This window comes from Spermophilus citellus, assembly GCF_964194105.1.
Source record: "Spermophilus citellus genome assembly, chromosome: 1".
NCBI classification, from domain to species: Eukaryota; Metazoa; Chordata; class Mammalia; order Rodentia; family Sciuridae; genus Spermophilus; species Spermophilus citellus.
In genome coordinates, this window is record NC_138182.1 from 125890970 (window position 1) to 125912828 (window position 21859).

Genomic DNA, 21859 nt, shown 5'->3' on the forward strand with positions numbered 1-21859 from the left:
TCTGACCTTTGGCATCTGACCCTGCTTGTCACCTTGCCAGGGCCCTGTGACCTTGCATTTTCTCAGCAGGTGTGAACCCCGATCTGCTGAGCTCCATCGTCCCACATGGCTCCAGTCTCATCCCATGTGGGGATCTGGGAATGAGTTAAGAAGCTCCTTTCCTTAGATAGCATTTACAACTGGCCATAAAAATGCTCTGCTTACTGATACCACAAATATGTGGCGTGCCCTAGGGCAGAGCTAGGAAGGGGCACGGGCAGCCAACAAACAGGAGAAAAAAAAATGACCACACAACCAGCAGCCCTGAAGGTCAGTGTGGCTCAAGGGCAACACAGACATGGATCCCAGGACCTGCAGATGCCACATTACACACAGTACACTTGTATGGAAATGTCACACTGTGCCCTCTAATTAATTGACAGTTAATAGGTGTCAATTAATTTAAAAAAAAAATTTAATGCAGGTTCTGATTTAGTGGGTCTGAGGTGGAGCTTGAGATTCCTCACTTCTCATGAGCTCCAGGCAGTGATGATAATAAGCTGGTCTGGGGTGCACACCTTGAGTGACATGAGGGTAGGGGTGGTATGAATGAGCAGGAGCTTGTCACAGCAGGGTGAGGGCAGAAGCAGGGCTCAGAACTGAACACAGGGCTCAGATACAGTAACCGCCAATGCCTGCAATTAGCACCGGTGTTCAGAACAATTTACTCTGGAGGTTCTGAGAAAGAATATCCACAACCTCTCCTGGGTGAGCAGCTGCTGTGGTTGACTCCTGACCCTTGACCTCTGTCACCAGATGAGAGCAGCTCAAGGCCTTTTAAATCAGCATCCCATCACATGCTACCCATGACAGAAAGAAGGGGTGTCAATGGGTACAGCTGGGCTGGGGAGAATGTCAAGCTCAGGGTCGTGCACAGCAGTTGTGGCAGCTGAGCTGAAGGGCTCGAGATGGACGGGGCTTTGCAGTCCATCTGGGTCACCCACAAACTAATGCTGTGGTAGTGGAATAACTTAACACTTTGAGTATTTATGATGAATCTTGCTCCCTGTGAAGTTCCTTAAGAGAGACTTAATTCTTAATTCTCACCATGACCCTTCAAAGTAGATGCTAGTTTAGGAGTACAAGCTCGGGAGCCAGAGCCTGGCCTTGAATCCTGGCTTTGCCACTTTCTAGCTGTGTGACCTGGAGCAAATTACTTAGGCTCTCAGTGCCCCACTTCCTCATGTCTAAATGGGGATAGTACCAGTACCTCTCTTAGAAGGTTCGGGCGATGGTGAGTTGAGCTGATAAATAGAAAACTTAGCACTTGACACACAAGGAAATTTGGCCCTTAGTACTTTTAACCTTGTTGGTATAAAGCAAAGAAACTGAGACTCAAAGAGATTAAGCCATTTGCCAAAGGTCACGTGTTAGTAAAGAGGCAAAATTGACTCACAAATGAGGGGTTTGGGAACAAGCAGAAACCATGACGTGGGTAGGCAGACAGAAGAGAGTAGAGAGAGACGCAGGTGACCGTGCTGCCTCAGGCTCTGTGGACTCTCAGCTGCAGCTCCCGCCAGCCCAGGGTCAGACTGTCTTTTCTAGAGCTGTCCTGCATGAGCCTCTGTTGTCCTGGACCAGGGCAGACCTTACTTAGAGCCAATTCCTTCCAGGGAGAGAGAGGGTGGGTGAGAATGGGCCTCACAGGGTCAGCGGCATCCCATGCCACCTGTGATGGCTAGTGGGGTGTCATCGGGAGAACGGCCAAGTGCAGGGTATGCTTGGGAACTGCCACTTGGCCAGGTGACTAGGGGCAGGGAACAAATGATAAGAACTCAACAATCATAGCTAATGATCAAGGGTACTGGGCACCTGCAAAATAGTATGCCTTGTTTACTTAATCTTAATAAAACCTGCAGGAGGGATGTCCTTGTATCTTAGGAAATACATACTCAAGTATTAAATTTGACAAGTAGTAAAAAGACATGTTTCTGACTTATCCTTAAATAAAATGGTTTTATATACATTACAGAATGAACAACCTAATCCGAAAATCCCAAATCTGAAAAGCTCCCAAATTTGAAATTTTCTGAGCGTCACACGACACAAGCAGAAAGCTCCGCACCATGAAACTTTGTTTCCTGCACAAAGTCAATGAACATATTGTGGGAGATGACCTTCAGCCCATGCACAGAGGGTGTACACAAAGCAAGAAAGAAGTTTGCGTCTTGACGAGGGTCCCATCTCCAAGATATCTTATTATGTAAATGCAAATATTCCAAATGTCCTAGTCAGCTTTCTGATGCTGTGACAAAATACCTGAGACAAAACACCTTAAAGATGGAAAGATTTACTTTGGGTTACAATTTCAGGGGTTTCAGTTCTGGGTTGGTTGTTTCCATTGTTTTTGAGGCTGGTGGGAGCATGTGGTGGAGCAAAGCTGCCTCCCTCAGAGCAGCCAGGAAGCAGAGAGAGACAGAGGAAGAGGCCAGGTCCCAATATCCCCTTCAAGGGTACACCCCCTATGGCCTAACTTCCTTCCACTGTGCTCCACCTCATGAAGCTTCTAACACTTCCTACTAGAGCCATGGGTCTGGAACACATAGGTCTTTGGGGGATATTCAGGATCTGGGGGATAAAAATCTGGAAAAAAATAATCCAAAATCTAAACACTTCTGGTCCCAAGCATTTCTGATGAGTTCACTCCACCTGTATATTTTTCTGAAAGACAGTGAGAGAATATGAGGTAAAGAGGCAACATGTAAAAGTCATATCTGGGTAAAGAGTGTATGGGAATTCCTTGTATTAGTTTTGCAACTTTTTTGAATGTTTAAAATCACATCTGAACAAAAGATACCAAAATATGTATGGGAAAGGTTTTTTTGTTTTTATTTTGGGGGGCATGGAGTGTTGTGCTGGGGATGAAACCCAGGGCCTCAAGCATGCTAGGCAGGTGCTTTACCACTGAACTATATCTCCAGCCCAGAAAGATCTTTTGAAAGCACTCTCAAAGTAGAATGAGGTAAACATTACTCTTATTCCCATTTTCCAGGTGAAAAAAAGTGAGGTAGAGCCTTAAAAAATGAGACTGGGAGCATCTTCGAAAGGCTTTGTCAAGAGAAGCATGCCCCTCAGTATCCCAGGGAAGTCACTAATGGGGCCAAGGAGGGGGTGTAGGGTATAGAAGCCGGTCTGAAATCAGGGGCCAGCAGAAGGGTGAGATCTCTCATGTGGTCTCATTTTCCTCTACACCTCTGCATAAGCACACAGAAAATGATTGAGGGCTCAGCTTGGAAAAGACAGGGCTGCAGGTGAGATCTCAGCAGGTGTGGGGGAAAGGAAGAATCAGGATAGATGTTCCTGGAAATAAGAGATGCCTGTGGGGAGGGGTGTGGGTGGACAGGAACCAGGTGGGAAGAAGACCTGCATTCCATTGGGCACCATTTGGACCTTTAGAACCTGAACATGCTGTAATTAGAACAGAGAGAGCTTCTCACGGTCCAGCAGGAAAGGCAAGCGGCCAAGCTGTTTGTTCAGACCAGGACTCCGTCCACCTTCAGACTGGCTGCAGTTTGCCCCGCCTGCCTGTCTCAGGTACAACATCCAGCAGGTACTTGAAAGTGGACACCTGGGGTTTCATGGCAGAGCAGATGGTTGAAGGCTTGGAGGACACAGGACACCGCTAGGGAAGCACAGCACCCACAGACGCTGTAGGTGACCAAGGAGGGCACCTCTGGGCGGCCCCTGATGACCCCCCAGGACTCTGCTCCAGGATGGGGGAGGGGGATGGAGCGCACAGCCACGGGTCAGATTCTTCAAAGCAGGAGCGCCAGGGCGGGCCTAGAGACTGAAGACTCACTCCTGGCCAAAGAACAACCGAGTCTGTTCTAGAAAAGTCCACAGAAGCTCAGAGAAAGGCAGAAGGAAGCAAGGTGTGGAGGAGGCGGAAGGATCCCGGTTCTCACTGGGTCTCTAGAACCATGTGCAATTTGGGACAAATCTGCTCCCTTGATTAGTGGTTGTCAATCTTAAGACTCCATCAAAATCATTCAGGGGTCCTTTTAACAAATGCAAAGTCTGGATTCCACCTCCTGAGATTCTGATTAGGCCAACTGTTGGGGGGGGTTTCATCCCCAGCACAACACTCCATGCCCCCCAAAATAAAAACAAAAAAAACCTTTCCCATACATATTTTGGTATCTTTTGTTTAGATGTGATTTTAAACATTCAAGAAAGTTGCAAAACTAATACAAGGAATCTGCACTGGGGCCACTCTCCCTCTTTAGAGGTTCAGAGGAACATGATCAACAGGTTATGCTGCCTCCAGGAAAAAAAAAAAAAAAAAAACAGAACCCTTTGGCCAGAACAAAAAGCAAATTCAGTTTTTCCAACTACAAAACTTGATAACTTTATATCTTGACCTTTCATATTACTTACAAGGCCCGTTATTTCCTAAGACACCACCTTCTTTATTTTCCTCACCTGGAATTATTTTGTGCATGTTCTTGTTATTTGTAAGCTCCAGGTGGGACAATGTCAGTCTTTGTTCACTGTTATATCCCCTTCCTTGCACGGCTCCCACCAGGAAGCCAATACACAAAGGTAATGGAATGCCTTAGGTTCAATCCTATCCAACTGCAGCAGAAAGGAAAGGTAATCCATGCGTGGCCAGTCACTTCCTGCTCAGCCAACCTCAGGCTGAGATGACCCACTTGACTTCTAGTGAACTCAAGGCAAACATCCTGAAGGATGTTCCAATGGGCAAACAAGAATGCGGCAGACCAAGCCCACAGGCTGTTCAGGTGCCAAAGAAGCACAGGGAAACTTGGTTCTTACTAGCCTTCCATACCAAAGTAAGGAGACAGCTCCGTTGAGCAGAACCTGGTCTCTCACCACGGACGGGGCATCTGGTCAGGGAATCTTGGAGGGATGCATGAACCAAATGAACAAGTTCACACGTCCTGCTTATTCAGAAAAGGACATTTGCTAAAGCAGGAGTAGAGCAAGCAGGAAGCTCCAGCTTCCCAGACAGACCCTGAGCAATGCAAGAAGGTGCCCCTGAAGAAATTTCAGTAGCCAGGAGCAGGGGTGGCATACCTGTCACCCTAATTATGGGGGATGTTGAGGCGGAAGTGAGAGGAACGCAAGTCCAAGGCCTGCCTGGGCAACTTGGACAGTTTCCTATTTCAAGAATATTTTTTAATAAAAATTTTTTAAAGAAAAAGTAACAATTCTTGCCTCACAGTGTTGCTGTTAGAATTAAATTAGATGATGCCTTCAAAGCACCCAGCCCAGAGTGGGGCACCATGCAAACCTTAACAGATGTTCACCAGTGATAGTTCTTGTCTACAGGCTATGACCCGCGTGGCGAGTGCGAGTGCATCCACACCCACATCTGGGGGAATAGAGGATGCAGGTAAGTGGATGAATATACAGACTCCATGTAGCAGATGAAGGGAGCCCCACCTCAGCTGGCAACTTCCGACAAATTTATTTAAGAGCATTAGTGCTGCCGTGGGAGTTGAAGATTTTCACATTCAGGCGAAAAGGAGCCCAAATCTCTTAGATACTTAACACATCAGGAAAGAAATATCAAGACAGGTACAGAAGAGGGAAAATTGCCAAACAGCAAAGTACCTGACATTCCCTCAAATATCTATTTCTCCACCTCCTGCAACTATTTTTTTTTTAAGAAAAACTTCTTGAATCATCTCAATTTTTCCAAGTAGAACTGTATAAATGACAGTTTTAAAGTGTTATCTGACGCTCATATGGGTGCCCTTGACAAGGTACTTTCTCATAAAATCATTCAAATTCTCTACGTATTAGGGAAAGGCAGATATATTTAATACAGTGATTCCCCACTGTAGCTGCACTTCAGGATCAACTGAGGACTTTCTAAATATCCCAAAGTCATGCCATACCCCAGAGCAATGAAAACAGAATCTCCGAGGATGGGCCACTCACGGGTATTTTCAAATTCCCCTCCAGGGATCCCATGATTCCAATATGTAGCAGAAGCTGGGCACCACTAACCTTTCCTCATTTTCCCTGCAACCCCAATGACATCTCTTCATTCTCTATTGAGGAAAGGCGATCAAGAGTCCTTATTCCCTCATTTTACAGTTATGAAGACCCAGACTCAAGAAGGGCAAGGGAGCTGAGCGCAGAGGCACACACCTGTAATCCCAGCAGCTCAGGAGGCTGAGGCAGGAGGATCATGAGTTCATAGCCAGTCTCAGCAAAAGTGAGGTGCTGAGCCACTCAGTGAGACCCTGTCTCTAGATAAAATACAAAAGAGGGCTGGGGATGTGGCTCAGTGGTCGAGTGCCCGAGTTCAATCCCAGGTATCCAAAAAAAAAAAAAAAAAAGAAAGAAAGAAGGGCAGAAGCCTGGATCTCCTGCCTCCAGTGTGCGGCTCCTCGACACCAGCCACTCAGCTATGCATGAACCAAGAGCGGGGAAGATGCAGGAAATCACACCATTCTAATAATGCAAAGAAGGTGCTCTGGAGCCTGGCAAGGGAGGAGGGGCAGGCTTTTCTACAATTTGTCTGAGAGCTGAGTCACCACACAAAACAAAGGAGATGTCAAGTGAGGGTGAGGGCCTGAAGAAGGGAGTATGGAGGATCAGCTTAGACAGCAAGGGTTCGAGCATGATATTAAAATGCTCACAAGTCCACGAAGACCATTTCAGCTGGCTCCCTACACCTGTGCTCAGAAAGGTCTGCACCCTGTCTGGCTTCTGCCGTTCCACCACTAACAATGCCTGGTCACTCTGGCTGACAGTGGCTCATAGACTTGAGTGGGTGGCAGCAGCTCACCAGGAGGGCTTGTTGAACTGCAGATTGCCAGGTACACCCCCCAGAGCTTTTCATTCTGCAGGCCTGATGTGGGTGAACTTGATACGCTGCTCTGGGACCACTTCTGAAGAACGACTGTACTAGGCAAAAACCTTGGAGGGCACAGAGACCAGTAAAAGGAGTGAAGAAAAACGCAGGGTCCTCCACTGGCTGCCAGCAAATATTTGTTTTATGTCAGCCAAGAAAATAAACCAACTTTAAGTTGGTTTTGAGACTCCTTGAGCCGTAAGATGCCTTTAATATTCCTGTCTAGCAAAAGTCATTGTTCACTGGAGAAGGGTCTATCTTCACAAGTGTGATCAGCATTTCTGCGGAACATTTTTCTCAGGAAAAACAAAGAAGAAGTGGTTTATGTCCAAAAAAATCTGGTCCTCAAAATATATGAATTGGGTAGTAACAATATCACTATACAGAAAGCTATAAGAAGGACTGGGGTGGGGGTGGGGTGGTGTAATCACTGCAGTTAGAACTGCCTAGTGAATGGAACAGGAATATAATAAAGGACCTTTAATGTGATTTGTATCAACCCTAATTTATTCTCATTTTGCCAATGAAGAAATGGAAGTTCGGGAGGGTGTGAGTGATTTGGCCAAAGTCAAAGAACTAGCGAGTGACAAAGATATATATAATTGAAGGAGAGGTCGGACTGGGGATACAGTTCAGTACTAGGGCACTTGCCTAGCATGTGGGAGGCCCTGGGTTCAATCCCCAGCACTGCTTTCAAAAAAAGCCTTTAATCAGGTAGGGGCGGAATTTTCCAGATGGAATTTTTCAATTCCATAGAAAAAGAAACATGCCTCTTCTCCTCCACCCCTGCCTCCCTGCACTACCTAGAACAGAAGTGGGAAAAGTTCCCAGGGGTGAAGAAGCCCAGAGACCCTTCCTCTGCCACTCAGCGCAGGTCTAAGTCCAGCTGGGTGAAGTGGCTCAGTGTGAGAAACAGTTCCTGTGATCTTCTGTGACTGGGATATCTAAATTCTATTCATTCTAATTCAAGACAAGTGCCTTCTGGTTTCCAGAATCCCCCAGACTGCCTGCATCTCTGTGCTGTATTCCAGCATGGACAAGAAAACCCTATAGCATTTTACTTCCACTTAGGTTTTGGTTAGCAAAACCAGAACAACGTACACTTCACAGTCATGACGGTGCAGGGACCATTTCCTTTAGCCCTGGAAGGAGCACTGGGAGTCAGCCCCTGTTTTCAGTTTCCTCATCTGCAGATATATAGTAACCACTTGTAGGTTATTGCAGTGATTCTAGGAGTCAATGTATCAGTGGTTCACAAAGTATAAGACACAGGTCAGCAGTGTCACTGGGGACCTGTTGGAAATGTACCTTCTCCCCACAAGACCCATGTGTCACAATGTGGTGTTTAATAAGCCTTCCAGGGGCTTTTGATGCTTCTTCAAGGCTGACAACCACTGCTCTTGAATGTATGCACCACAAAGAGTGTGTGCTGGTGTAATCTCTGCAAAATCTTCTGTGCTAGAACAATGGCTGCCCTATTGCTGGCAAGCCATTTGATAAACAGCTATCAATGCTAAATACATCCAGATGAACAGGAGAAGAGGGAAACTGAGGCTCAGGGAGCTTGGCCCTTCCAGCTGTATTTGCACAGCTCCACGAGCCATGTCTCTCACTAATTTGCAGTGAATTCCATGCATTGGAGACTGACCTCCTTATCTCACCGCTGCATTCCCAGCACTCAAACCAGCTCATCACAGCAGGCTCTTGGTAACTCCCTACTGAGGTCAAAGTTCTCCAAGCCCCACACCTAGGTTCACACCATCACCATCACCATCAACAGGTGTCACACACACACCTCGATTCTCCTAAGATGGTAAAAGAATTCTCAAGAACATCAAGCCCCTGGTCATAACATGATTTATCTGTTTAACTATCGGCCAGTCTTCCTCATCTAAGTGTGTACCCCACTGCAGTGGGACTTTGCTCTGATCCTTGGCACTGGTGAGAGGCTGAGCACAGTAGGCACTCCATAAATACCTGCGGAGTGAATGGCCAACACCTGGCTGGGTGGGACTGATTAATGCCAATGCCCTTCGGCACCTCCACCACGCTAAAACGGACAGACAGGTTCTCCAACAGCTGTTGAACAAGCACAAGCAGGGAGACGGAGTTGCAAGGACATGCTATCAAAGAAGTCACGAGTGAATTCCAGGGACCCCTGCTCCTGCACCATGCTTCCCAGCTCTGCAATGGCAATTCAATTCATGGCCCCGCTGGCTGCTCATGCAGCCTCAGTGCCAGCTCACTGGCAAGGGCTGCTTCGCTCCAGAAATTCCATAGAAGGGCTCGGCTCTGATAAGACCTGGGGGGTGTGGGGGAGTTTACTGATTTATTTCTATAATGAGCCCTGCCAAGGTGGTTGCAAGCACAACTAAAGTCAACGTGGCCCAGGTGAGCTGTGGCCCAGCGAGAAGACGTCACACTGGAGGGAAGAGGTGGGTTTTAGTCCCTCTACCAATGCATGAGGGCATAAGTTAGCCTGGCTATGTAGGGCTCCCAGTGGAGAGCATGATGTGCACTAGGCATGCTGAGACTTCCCGCATCTGGGGTCATCTCGTCCTGGTCACAAGCCTGGGGTAGGCACAACCTACTGTTATTCCTGCTCTACACTGAGAAGGAACTGGTTTAAGGCTACTTACTACCTGTGAGAAAGCCAGACATGACGCTGTGTCTCTGATCTTTATGAAGGTCTTATCCACTGCAGGGGGTGGTGTGTTACACCAATGACTGCCCGCAACAGGTGAATGTTACTCCATGAGCAACACGGTAGATACACTGACAAGTCCTTGGTAGCAAATCAGCCCTCTCCTTTTCTCTCTCTCTCTCTCTCTCTCTCTCTCTCTCTCTCTCTCTCTCCACCCATGGAAAGAGATGGCAGGGATGGAAAGAGGAAGGCTTGGCAATCAGCAGACCTAGATTCTGATTCCAACTCTGTCCCTTCCTACCTGTGCACAACCTTGAGAGCTCATTACCTGACATCTCTCCGTCTCAGTTTCCCCGTTTGCAGAAAAATAGGATGCACAACAGTGCCTGGCATGGGACAAATGCTGACTAAAGATCACTTGAGCTGATCATTATTACTGATCATCATCATCACCTGGCGCCAGTTGTTCCCACTGTTAGTGACGGAAACACCAACGGTGCACTTGCAAGAAGTTGGAGTGCATGATGAAATGCTCCCAGAGCCACGACTCTCCCAGAAAAGCCAGGGCAGATGCAGGATCGCAAGTCTGTCCCAGGGTCATCTCATCTTAGCAGCAGCCACCTGATGCCTGCATCTTGATATTTTATCCTTCCACACCAGTTTCCAGTCGGTAGACCCCAGAGGCGGCCCCAGTGGCCAACCAAACAAGCAACAGCCACTGCAGGGCAGAGAGGAAGCCAGTGTGTTGGGGGTGAGGGGACCCCTCCAAAACAGACTCCAACAGCAGCAGGCGGCCGCAGGGGAAAATCAGCAGCTGCTGCGGGCCTGGTGTCCTCGGGGCCAGAGTGATGAATGGAGCAAGCCAAGAGAAAAAGCCAACAAAGGTGTCCCTAATCTTGATGCAGTTATCATGTATTTTTTTTTTCCCCCTCTCTGACCATGGAGAGAGAACTTAAGCCTCAGTCCCTTTTCTTTGGCAGACATTTGAAACTGAAAGATCCCATTTCTTCCCAGTGTGAGATGTCATGGGTAGAGAGGCTACTGGGGGGGCGGGGGTGCAAGTGATTCACAGCTCTGGTTCTCTCTCCACTCCACCCCCCCATCCCTGTCCAGCATCTTTAGAGTACATCCCCCCTCCAGCATCACAGCAGATGCGGTCCCATTATCCCGCATCCCGGACCCCATTATTATGACAAGAGGTTTTCTGCTTAGGAACTGGAGGCTGAATGGCCCGCTGGCAAAGGTTAAATAACAAAACGCTGCTGGATCCAGTTTCTCAGTTTTCTCTCCCTTTATCTCCTTCTGAAGCAGGGATTCCACAGCCAGGCTCAGCCCAGCTGCCGCCACAGCAAGTACAGCTTCTGGCTACTGCACCTCCAGGTGTGTGGGGCCGGCTGGCCTTCTGTGCGGGAGAGGCCTGGTGTGAGGTTTTCACACGAACTCAACCCAGGTCCAACCGCAGTCCTGTCCAAGCAGAAGTGCTTCCCTCAGCAAACAGCAAGGAGCTGGTGACAGAAATGCCACTGGAGCCACTTCTCCAAGTGAAGTGGATTTCACTCATCCAGGGCCCTCACCCGGCTGGGGACTGTGAGTCCTTGTCACTTAGAGACACACGTGACCAGAGAGAACTCCTGACATGTGGTTGGCACCTACTAAAAATGCTACACGAACCTGACCATTCAGACGGTCTGGCCAGCTACAGGCTGGCCACCTCCAGCCCCCACTCATCCCGACCTTGTCTCTTTTTACGTGCACCTGAGCTTGGTGTGCCAGCCTCCCCTGTAACTAAGGCAACCTGATTCTCTTCCCTTCAAAAGGGCAGTGTTTCTCTCACGGCTACCTGGGACCCCAGGGAATGAGAAAATCAGGTCAGTTTGACTAAGCCCTCTCCCTGGAAGGGGGAGGGATGGGGACAGAGAGGAGCTGTCTTGGCTACTCATTCCCTGGCTGTTGGGAGCCTTTGCCCAAGCGACTTGGAAGCGACTTTGACCTGCACACACTACACCCTTCAAAGAGTCTCTGCCTCCATCTCTGTTCTCTCATCTCCAGAGATCTGGTTAGCTGACTGCTCCCAAAGGTAGAGTTTATACCAAACGGTCTCCCAAGCACCATGAAGATCTCAACGGCTTCTCCAACAGAGACTCCTTAGCAACATCCCGCCCTGAGATCACATCGCTTTGCCCCTTCTAAAGAAGGAGCGGTAACCCTTAAACCCAACTTGTCAAAAGGGTGGGACCTTGATGTGGGTGAACAAACCTGGCCAAGGTGACCCAGAATGCCTAACACGAGTGTAGGTTCAGAACTCTGGCAACTGGGTCTCCGTCATTCCTCAACCTTTCTAATTTCTAAGTCTCAGGTGCTCCTACACACGTCATGTGGCTGTTGAAAGGATTACGTGAGATCACAACACAAAATGCTTCACCCAGCAGGCAGCAGAAGATGAGGATTCAATAGATGGTGGCATTTATTATTATCTTACTCACTTGTGGGTTCCCAAGTCTCTTCTTTTTTTCTGTTATCTATATTAGTACTTTGTAACCTTATCTCTGTCTTAAGAATTAACCTTATGTTCCCATGCATGGTAGAGGCTCATAGAATATGTAGTTTTTGAACTTGAGCCTTAAAAAGAGTAGAGGAGCCCTCTAAAAATATGCATATAGGTATTATTATTACAAGTCTATAGATGATATTGGAACATCGAGCAGAAACATGGACTAGAGGCTTTGAGTAAATCCCAAGGCAGGCTAGTTATACCTCACTGAAGAAAGCACGTCAGAATATAAATTGGTAGAAAATGACATCTGCCAAGCAATAACCCTACATCCATTTTAACCAGTTTTTTTTAATTCTTTTTTTTAACAGAATTTTAATATTTTTTTTTAAATTATTGGCAGACACAACATCTTTGTTTGTATGTGGTGCTGAGGATCGAACCCAGGCCGCACGCATGCCAGGCGAGCGCGCTACCACCTGAGCCACATTCCCAGCCCCATTTTAACCAGTTGTAAAAACAATAATTCATTTGTGATCACTAGTGCATAGACTGCTCAACATACAGCAAACTCCTGTGACACCACACGTGGTGGCCTTGACACTGTGAACTGAAACTCATCAATCTACACACCCAAAAAAGGATTAGAAGAAATAATTCAGTCATAGCATAAAACATCCCTGAATTCTCACCATGGAGGAGGAGAACCTGGATCTGATTTTTAGGGCAAAGTTTACATATAAGAAAAAGGAAAAGAAACCTTTACTAGACTCAACATTGGCATTGTTTACTATGTGACCTTGGACAAGTCACTTATCTCTGAGTCTCCATTTCATCTATGAAATGACAGGCATGGGTGGTATAACCAGAAAGGCCCTTTGCAGCTGCAAAGTGGGGTGGAGACTCAGCCTCCCATGGACTCAGGTGCTTTGCAGGTACTTTTTTTCTAGTCAAACTGGCATTCCCTAGTGCCTCCTGAGTGCCAGTCTCCGAACTGGCCACCCTGCCAACATTAGTTTATGAATGCTTGGAGTCAAGCCTCATAGATTTATGTGCTTTTCCTCATCCGATGAAAGATAAAACCAAGGTTCAGAGAGAACGTGTAACTTATCAAGGTCACTCAGGGAGCAGGTGGCAGATGCCAGCCCCTGTTTCCATTATCCACACTTGCCCTCTGGTTGACCAGGACCGCTACAGGTGAATGAAATCATGCCTATCTCAGTTCCATTTCCCAGGGCCAAATTCCTGAGGCAGTGGAGCACAGGACTTGAGTCAGCAACTCATTCTGCAGGAGGCTGAATGGTGCAGTGGTTAGAAATGTGGGTTCTGGAGTCAGCCTGTGGGTTAGAAATGTGGGTTCTGGGCAGTCAGTCACTCAGCAGCTCTACAAAAGGGTTGAGTATTTAAGCTGAGGGTGGTGTTCAGTGGTAAAGCAGTGCCCTAAGCATGCATGAGGCCCTGGTATTTTTTTTAAAAAATTAGTAGCTTCAGCAAATCTAGCCTACCTAGATTATTCAAGTAGATAATTGTGCCTAGTCCCAGAGTTGTTAGAAGGATTTAAAGAAATAAGCCATGTAAAGCTCTCAGCAAACAGCCTAAATAGAGGAATTGCTCAATCATTGCTTGTTCTCCACCTAAATAAGAGGGCACCTAGAAGGTGACAAACAGCCTCAACTCAGGGCAGGGGTCACAAACCTAGGGACCATGAGGCCCCAGAAATTATGTATGAAATACTTTGTTGGGAGGCTGAGGCAGGAGGATGGCAAGTTCAAGGCCAGCCAGGACAACTTAGTAAGACCCTGTCTCAAAATGCAGATGTAGCTCAGTGACACAACACACCCCTGTGGGTTCAATGCCCAGCACTGAAAAGCAAGCAAGCAAACAAATAAATCCTTGGGGACAAATCCTGCTCCTGGTCTGTCTTATAAGGGTCCTGGGACCCCATGGAGGTTAAGATCTTTTAACCGGTGAGGACCCAACCTTCTACAATACAAACTATTTGTGAAACAGATGAGCAAAAGGTGGTCCTGAATCAGAAGAGGAGCTGTCCTCTCTGCCTGGCCTCTTGAGCCACGTGGCCTCCAGATCCAGAAGCTACCCAGAGTTCTCAGGTGCTTCCTGCAAAAAGTTGTGAACACACAGCAGGCAATGGGTAGGAATTAGGCTTCAGGAAATTTCTCTGGTAGGACCAGTCCCAATGATCCATTCTTCCTCAGAGAACAATCAGTGTGTTTGTTTTTGCAGAGTATGAAGTTAAATACACGCAGACTGCTGGCCCTGTGTTGGCAGCTCCCAGAAGCACCCAAGTCTGCGGCATGAGGAGCCCCCCTCTCAGGGGCTGTGTAGGCCTGACATGCAGCACCTGGCTCTCTATGCCCTGTCACCTCCCTACATGGGCCAGGACTAGGGCAGGGCCTGCAAGCGCTGGAGCCTTTTGCCCAGTGGGCAGGGCCCAGGCTACCGACTGGACCCTCTCCGGTTGTTGGGACAACCGTCCTCAGGAATCTCGGTCTCCCTGTGCTCCCTGGGTGAGAAGGGGCGCAGTTGGCAAGGCTGGCCGCTTGGCTGCTCTTCCAACCCCCTGGTGAAAGGGGAAGCTGAAAACTGGATTCCCTACCCCCAGGAGCTCTGTGCGGACAGCACACAAAACAGCTCAGCCCAGAGAGAGGAATGTGCCAAGACATTCTTTAGGGTTGGTAACCGGAGATGCTATTTTGTCCTTGGTGGCTAAGAAATCACTTTTTCAACTGAAGAACCATTTGACTTACTTCTTTTAAATTCAAGGGAATGGGTGGGCATCTCCATGATTCAGGCATGGAAAACACCAAGGCAAACACACACACACACACACACACACACACACACACACACACTCTCTCACTCTTTCTCTCTTAAGGAGTGGGGTTTTTAATGAGATTTTTGTTGTTGTTGTTCAAGGCATTGAACAGCTGCAAAGACATTACCTACTCTGGGAGACTTTATCTGCTTCCTTCTGGGGTGGGGATATAGCTCAGTTGGTAGAGTGCTTGCCTCGCATGCACAAGGCACTGGGTTCAATCCCCAGCATCAAATAAATATATAAATAAATAAAGTAAAAATTGCCTCCTTCTTTTCCACCATAAAATTAGTGGGTAAGGAGAGGAAGAAGGGTCTGAAGTCATATCTGAGAGCTGGCAGCCCTTGCAGACTATCCAATCAATCTCTTCTCTTGCCCGTGGAGCACTTGAACTTCAGCAAGCTCAAAGCTAGTCCACGGAGCCCAACAGGCAGAACTAAAAGGTAGAAATCCCTAACCAAGCACACAGAAGGGGAAAGTCCAGGGAACCACATACATATGCTCAGCTCAGCTCTACCCGGATACCTTCAGAGCTGGCCTACAACACCTGGGGCTGACCCCAAGCTCAAGTGCCCCACACCAGGCCAATTCGGGTAGGTTGACCAGGAAGCCCAAAGATGAAGCCTTACAAATTAATAAGTAGAGCTGGAGATTTAGCTTGGTGGTAGAACACAAAACCAAACCTACTTAGTGGGTCCAGTGGCACATGCCTATAATCCCAGCAATTCAGGTGGCAAGGCAAGAGGATCGCAAGTTTGAGGCCAGCCTCAGCAACTTAGAGAGGTCCTAAGCAATTTAGCGAGACCCTGTCTCAAAATAAAAAATAAGGGCTGAGGGATGTAGCTTAGTGGTAGTGACCTTGGATTTAATCCCCCGTACCAAAACAACAACAAAAACCTACTTACAAGGTGAAGGTGAATAGCTCCACTAAGCATCTGTACGCTCTTGCCTGCTCTCCATCACTTGCCAAGCTGATTAAAATCAAAGTCTGTGCAGGCCTGGCATTGGGGCCTTAGGCAGGCCATAGTGTCCAGCTAAAATAAAATGAATGACACTGACCATCCCCCAGCAATTACTGGGATTTTTTAAAGTTCCTCTCTATTTATGGCAATAGATAGTTTCCCGTTTGTGAAAGTGGCTCAAAAATTTTTAAGAGTGAGTTGATCCAAAGTCAAGTATTAAAGTAAGCAATACCTCAAGTGGATATACCAGAAAGTCAAGAAGGTGGCCCATGTGACAATGAAATGTGGGAAACTGTTCTAGCCAAGTCAGTCCTTCAAAGAAAGCTACATGTTGTCCTCTTGCAAGGGTAAAGAACTACGGCTGTTTGCAAAACCTCCCAAGACTGCATTATCATCTCAGATACATGGTTATGGCTGCTGGCCTGGTAGTCCTCAATTTCCAATATGACATCCAAACTGCTAACAGGCACTGGGTGAGGTCAACTGCAGGGACTTAAAGTGTGGGAGGAAAGGTAAGCTTGAATTTGCCTGTTCTTAGAAGACAACTAGAGAAAAGGGGCTGCCAAGTTTACCCACATGTGGGGCAACTGATTGACATGGGTGGGGGGGAAGCACATCAAGAAAACAAGTTTGGCAGGTAGAATGTCAGAGCTGGTCAAGAACTTGGTGCATACAGGTGGGAAGATCAAAATACTTGAGCAAATCACAACTCGGGGCTTCAAATTTTCTCTTATGTTTTAAAAATGGAAGTTGGTCTCTGACCTCTCAGGTCCCTTCCAACTTTTAAGAATCCCGCTATTCAACTCCTTCCTTTCCAAGCAAATCATTCATCTGACACATAGGGAAACCACCGCAAAGAGGTCAAAGAAGTTTGCCTAAGGGACACTCTCCAGCATTAAAATGTTCTGTTCCAGATTTGGCATGGTGCTGAGCAGAATGGGCACCCAGGAAATGATGAATGAATGAATAGACAGAAATACTCAATGGAAACCACTGGGAATTTCAACTCTCATTTTCTTTCAGCTACTTTTTAAAAAATTTTAACCCACATCTTTTATACACCCCATCCTGGACTTCGGAGATATGCCCCACCCCCATCCAAACCCCACATAATGAAGGTTCAAAAAAAATCACCTCCATTGCTTCAGGGGACCTGACCCCCAAGGTCACAGATCAGGTGAAAATTTCACATTCCTGAGACGCTTTGACCACAAACCGTGTCAGCCTAGGAAAACAAAGTGGTCCGGGGATGGAAAGGGGTCTCCCTCACCTCTAGCACATACATGGAGAGGGTGTGTGTGCAAAGTAATTCCAAGAAGTCCAAACCCCCGGAGAAAGTCTAGGGCGTTCAGACTGCACCTGCCTCAGCACAATCCAGCCGGCTAGGCGCTCACCAAGGTCAGGAGGCGCTGATGCAGGGCTGAGGAGCCTCGGGCCCCAGAGAGGAGAAAGGGAGGAGAAAGCGGTGATGGGCAGGGCTTCGCGGGAGGCCTCTCACCTCCATCTACATCCTAACAGCTTCCAAGTTGCAGTGAGATTCCTGGAGAACCAGTCTCCCTTGGCTGCCCTCGCCGGCTCCCTGCTTCCCGTCCCACCTGGGCCTCCCCAGACTTGCTCCAACACTCTCAGGGGCCAAGGAGGCACCTGTCAAAATGCAACTCCAGGCTGTCTTCTCCTCGCGTAGCGCCCTTCCTCCAGTGGTCTCCACCGAACCCAGTGTCCCTATCACCTCTCCAAACCAGATCCCATCCCCCTCCCCCAGGCTAGTTTCGTGGAAAGACTGGGCTTCTCCAGCTGGGTCGCGGCCCCCGCCCCCGCCCCCGCCGAACCTCTACCCCTAAAAGGGAAGGGGGCGGGGCTAGAGCTTAAGGTCAAAACTCCCGGCAGGTGCTGGCTGGGGCCTAGGTACACCAGTAGGGGATGGCAGTGGGGGCAGATCCGGCCAGCTCACTGGCTGTCCCCTCCTCTAAGCACCCTGCTGGGGCAGCAGTGGCGCTCCAGAAGGGGCAGGGGTGGGAGGCAAACTGAAGAAAGCGCGAGGGACACGCTGAGCTCCCCTGCCCCCCTGCCCAGCCCGGGTCGGTGGCCTCAAGGGCAGGTGGGGACCCTGCCGGGGTGCCGGCAGCTTCCCGGGGTCCTACCTGTCCCGCGGATCGATCCAGCTGGTGGTGCGGTTCGTGTGGTCTATGTAGTAGACCTTGCCGTCGAAGTCGCGAGCCTCCTCCCAGCCCTCCGGCAGGGGCAACTCCGGCCGGGGCATCTTCCCGTGCGCGGCCCGCGCTCCCCCATGCAGCTCGCGGCCGCCGCGGGGCTCAGCGGCTCCGGCCGGCCGTCCCTAGTCCAGGCGGCCGCCGAGGCACCATGATCGGGGGGTGGCGCCCGCGGACTGGGGTCCCTAATGGGGGCCGGCCGGGGTGGCGCCGCTGTCCATGCGGCCCTGCGGCCCCGGCGCCGCCCGCTCCTCCCGCCGCCGGCCTCTCACGCTGCCATGTGCGCCCGCAGCAGCGCGGTGCGGGCCGGGTGCGCCCAGCCGGCCAGGCGGAGCGGGCCGAGCGCGGCTGCCGCCTGTCCTCCGCCGCCTCCGCCGCCCTGCTCGCCGCCCGCCGCCTCCCCAGCCGGCGCCGTTCCTTCTCTCGGTTCGGCCGCTGCGAGCTCGCCCGCCCTGCGACTCTGCCTCCGCCAGGTGCGGCTCAGGCGGTGCAGGTAACTGCGCTGCCCCGGAAACGGGAGGCGGAGCGCCGGGCTCCTGGGTTCCCGGGTCTCCTCCCCGCGCCCAGCGCCACGAGGGCGGGTCCTAGGGCCCGAGACGCGCCCCCTCGTGGGACAGTCCGAACCGCCGACCACCCCTGCGCTGCCCTTGCCAAGAGTAAGGGAGACTGCCCGTTACCTGGGGTCCAGAACCAGAGGCGAGCCCCAGGAGGTCAGGACAAGACCCTCTCTGCCTCTGCTTCCCAGCGCTACTGGCTCTTCCACCCCGAGTGTCCAGGGCTCTTGGCACGGGTGGCCCCAACACTCCCAGCTTTTCTGTTATGTAGAACCAGGAGTCAGGCAAGAAGTGGTTAAGTGGGAAGATTCTTTTAAATCGGGGAATATAAGTTTTCCAGGATCTCTTGTCCCTTCCCCCAGCACAGGCACCATCTGTCTCCCTCTTATTCAATTCTCCCCACGTAGTTTCAGCTACCCCACCCCACCCCTTAATTTGCAAATTCTGCTGGCTCTAGGGTCCCTAAAATTAGTGCTACGAATCTGCTTCCCTAGGGGGACTTCCAGAGGTTGTCTGGAGAAGTACTTTGTAAAAGTAATAGTAATGATATTGTTAGTTAAATTGAGTACTTACCTGTGAAGGTAAGAAAAGTGGGAGGAAGGGGAAAGGGAGGAGCAAAATTCCATCTCGGAAAAAAATTTAAGAAATTAAAACAATCTGCCAGGCACTGTGGTGTGTATCTGTGGTCCCAGCTACTTAGGGAAGCTGAAGCAGGAGGATCAGGGAATTCCAGGCCAGTCCAGTGAAAAAAAAGCAAGACACCCACTTGAAACATAAAAATAAATAAAACAGAGACAATGTTTCTTGAAAATACTGAATTAAATACAAAAGAAGAGGGTAGCAGGATTGAGTTAGGATCAGCTAGATTTGGACTTCTACAGGACTTAGATGTTGTTTCACGAGGATGAGATCAACCATTTTTACAGTGGACATATGACCGGAAGCTGGACTAGAGAAATGAAGCACAGTACAGTGTAACCTCTTGTCTGAGTCCTGCAGTCTCCCAGAAATGTCACTCCCTGGGCCTGTATGGGCCAGAATGTGCTGAGCAAGAAAGGGACTCCCCTGCTCATGGTGTCATTTCTGCTTGATAGAGAAGACCCTCTGGAATGGAAAAATAAACAAGGAGAGAAATGAATTACAGTAGATGGGGTAGAGAGAGAAGATGGGAGGGGAGGGGAGGGGGGATAGTAGGGGATAGGAAAGGTAGCAGAATACAACAATTACTAATAGGGCATTATGTAAAATTGTGGATGTGTAACCGACGTGATTCTGCAATCTGCATTTGGGGTAAAATTGGGGGTTCATAACCCACTTCAATCTAATGTATGAAATATGATATGTCAAGAGCTTTGTAATGTTGTGAACAACCAATAAAAAAAAATAAAATTAAAAAAAAAAAAAGAGAAGACCCTCCATGGTGAGCTCCTCACCTTCTGCAAAGTTAATTATTTCCCCGAGGTCGGGGCTGAGGGGCTCGGTGTTTGGTTCTTCATTCCCACCTTCCACAAATCCTAGACACCAAAGTCCAGGAACTCTGGCCTCAGGAAGGTTCCAAACACACCAAAGTAGGAGTTCCCCATTCCTTCATGGGAATTCCCTCAGCCCTCTCCACTTTCTCTACTTGGGCCATCTTTTACTATGTAAAAAATTCCCAATTTTATCTTTCCTATTGTACCAAGAATCCAGTCTGGGCCTTGCACATACCAAGCAAGTGACTTTGTGCTGAGCTACACCCCTAGAAAAACCTCCAATTATTGATTAGAGCACAGCTCAGAAGTGAAGCTGACCCCAAGCTACATGTTTCTGACACCTGATCTCCTTTAATCTTCACAACGACCCTCTGGAGTAGGGCAATATATTGTGCCCATTTTATAGACGAGGAAGTTGAGGTTTCATAATGGCCGGGGCACCCAGTTAATGAGATAAACTAGGTTTGTCTGACTCTAATGTCATTGCTTTCGACCACCAACCTAGGCTTTCCTTCTTTTAAAAATTCTCCCGTAGCTCTAGGACCTCTCTGTAGTTCAGCTCTGGAATATCATGGGTGCTGACAAACATCATCTCTATTGATGTTTGTTTCATAATTTTTTAAAATTTTTATTTAATTTTTATTTTTTTGAGAAGCAAGGCTGCTTGGGTCCCAGACTCACACTACTTTCTAGCCGTGTGAACTTGGGTGATTTGCTGAATGGAAGTATTAGTTCTGGGCCTGAAAAAAAAAATCACATAATAACATGGACTCCTTAGGGAGGGTTGTAAAGGGCAAAATGAGATGAGAAGCCATCACCTCAGGAGCCCCAGGTCTAGCAGCAAGCAACCTCTATGAAATGTGGACCATTTCTGCTCAAAACATAAGCTCATGTCCATCCCCCAAAATTATGGGTGGCTGCTTGTGAGAGTTCTAATTGTTGATTTCTTGTGTCGTATTTTCCAACCAAACCTTCTAACTAACTGTGCTCCTTGTGAAACACCTTGCAGATTTTCAAATCTGACTTTCTTTGTAACTCTGATGCCCACCACCTGGCATTTACTTCTCCTTTGGACTTTTACACCTGACATGGAAAACAGGAAGAAGACCAGGGTAGGAACTGACGCAAGGATTTGGCCCTCCCACCCCCAACAAAAGAATCCCAGGTTATCTCCCTGAAGCTCAAGCAGGGTGAGGTCATAAAACAGATGGCCACCTGCCCCACACCATGGCAGGTGAATCATCCCCCTGGCATTCTGTGAGGCCCAGGGCAAACGTGCAGGGGATTAAAGGGAGAACCGGCTCAGCCATGTGATAGGCCAAATTGGAGTTTACTCTACAGGTGACTGATCTGCAGGAATCTGAACTGAAGACAAGAGGCCCTGGCCTCTTCCTCCTGGGGCTGTGTCTGGCTGCCTGTGTGCTGAGTTCAAGGAGGTAGGCCTGACCATTGTTGGAGCCAAGCAGCAGTGACCACTGGCCAAAACTTCAGAGCCAGGTGGCCTGCAGGAGACACCAAGCCTGGGACAAATTGCTTGTTTTTAAAAGCAATGCCCACTTAAATCAGTTCCCTACTGCAACAGCCACAAAGAAAGGCTACTTTCCACACATATGCCTTAAAGGACAGGGTGACATGTTTCATGGAGATGGCAAGAAGGAGAAATTAAATGCAAATAACGAAGGGAAGGGAAATGCCAGTATAGCTTCCTGTTGGCCCCTGCATTCTTTAGGGCAATAGAGGCTTGGAGAACTTCGGCGGAGATTTGTCTTTCTCCTCGGTGACTACCTCCCTACCTCGTGCTGTCCCTCCCACACATCCTGGG

The 21859-nt window shown here is 48.8% G+C and overlaps 1 protein-coding gene across 1 annotated transcript in view; it reads right to left on the reverse strand.

The window, feature by feature from the left end:
• Positions 1 to 18441, reverse strand: part of WWC1 (WW and C2 domain containing 1) — a 143525-nt gene extending 125084 nt beyond the window's left edge. Inside the window, exon 1 of the mRNA XM_081296533.1 lies at positions 17943 to 18441. Within this exon, the coding sequence (XP_081152659.1) occupies positions 17943 to 18061 (119 nt within the window). The 5' untranslated portion in view covers positions 18062 to 18441. The remainder of the gene's footprint in view (positions 1 to 17942) is intronic.
• Positions 18442 to 21859: the final 3418 nt, after the last annotated feature.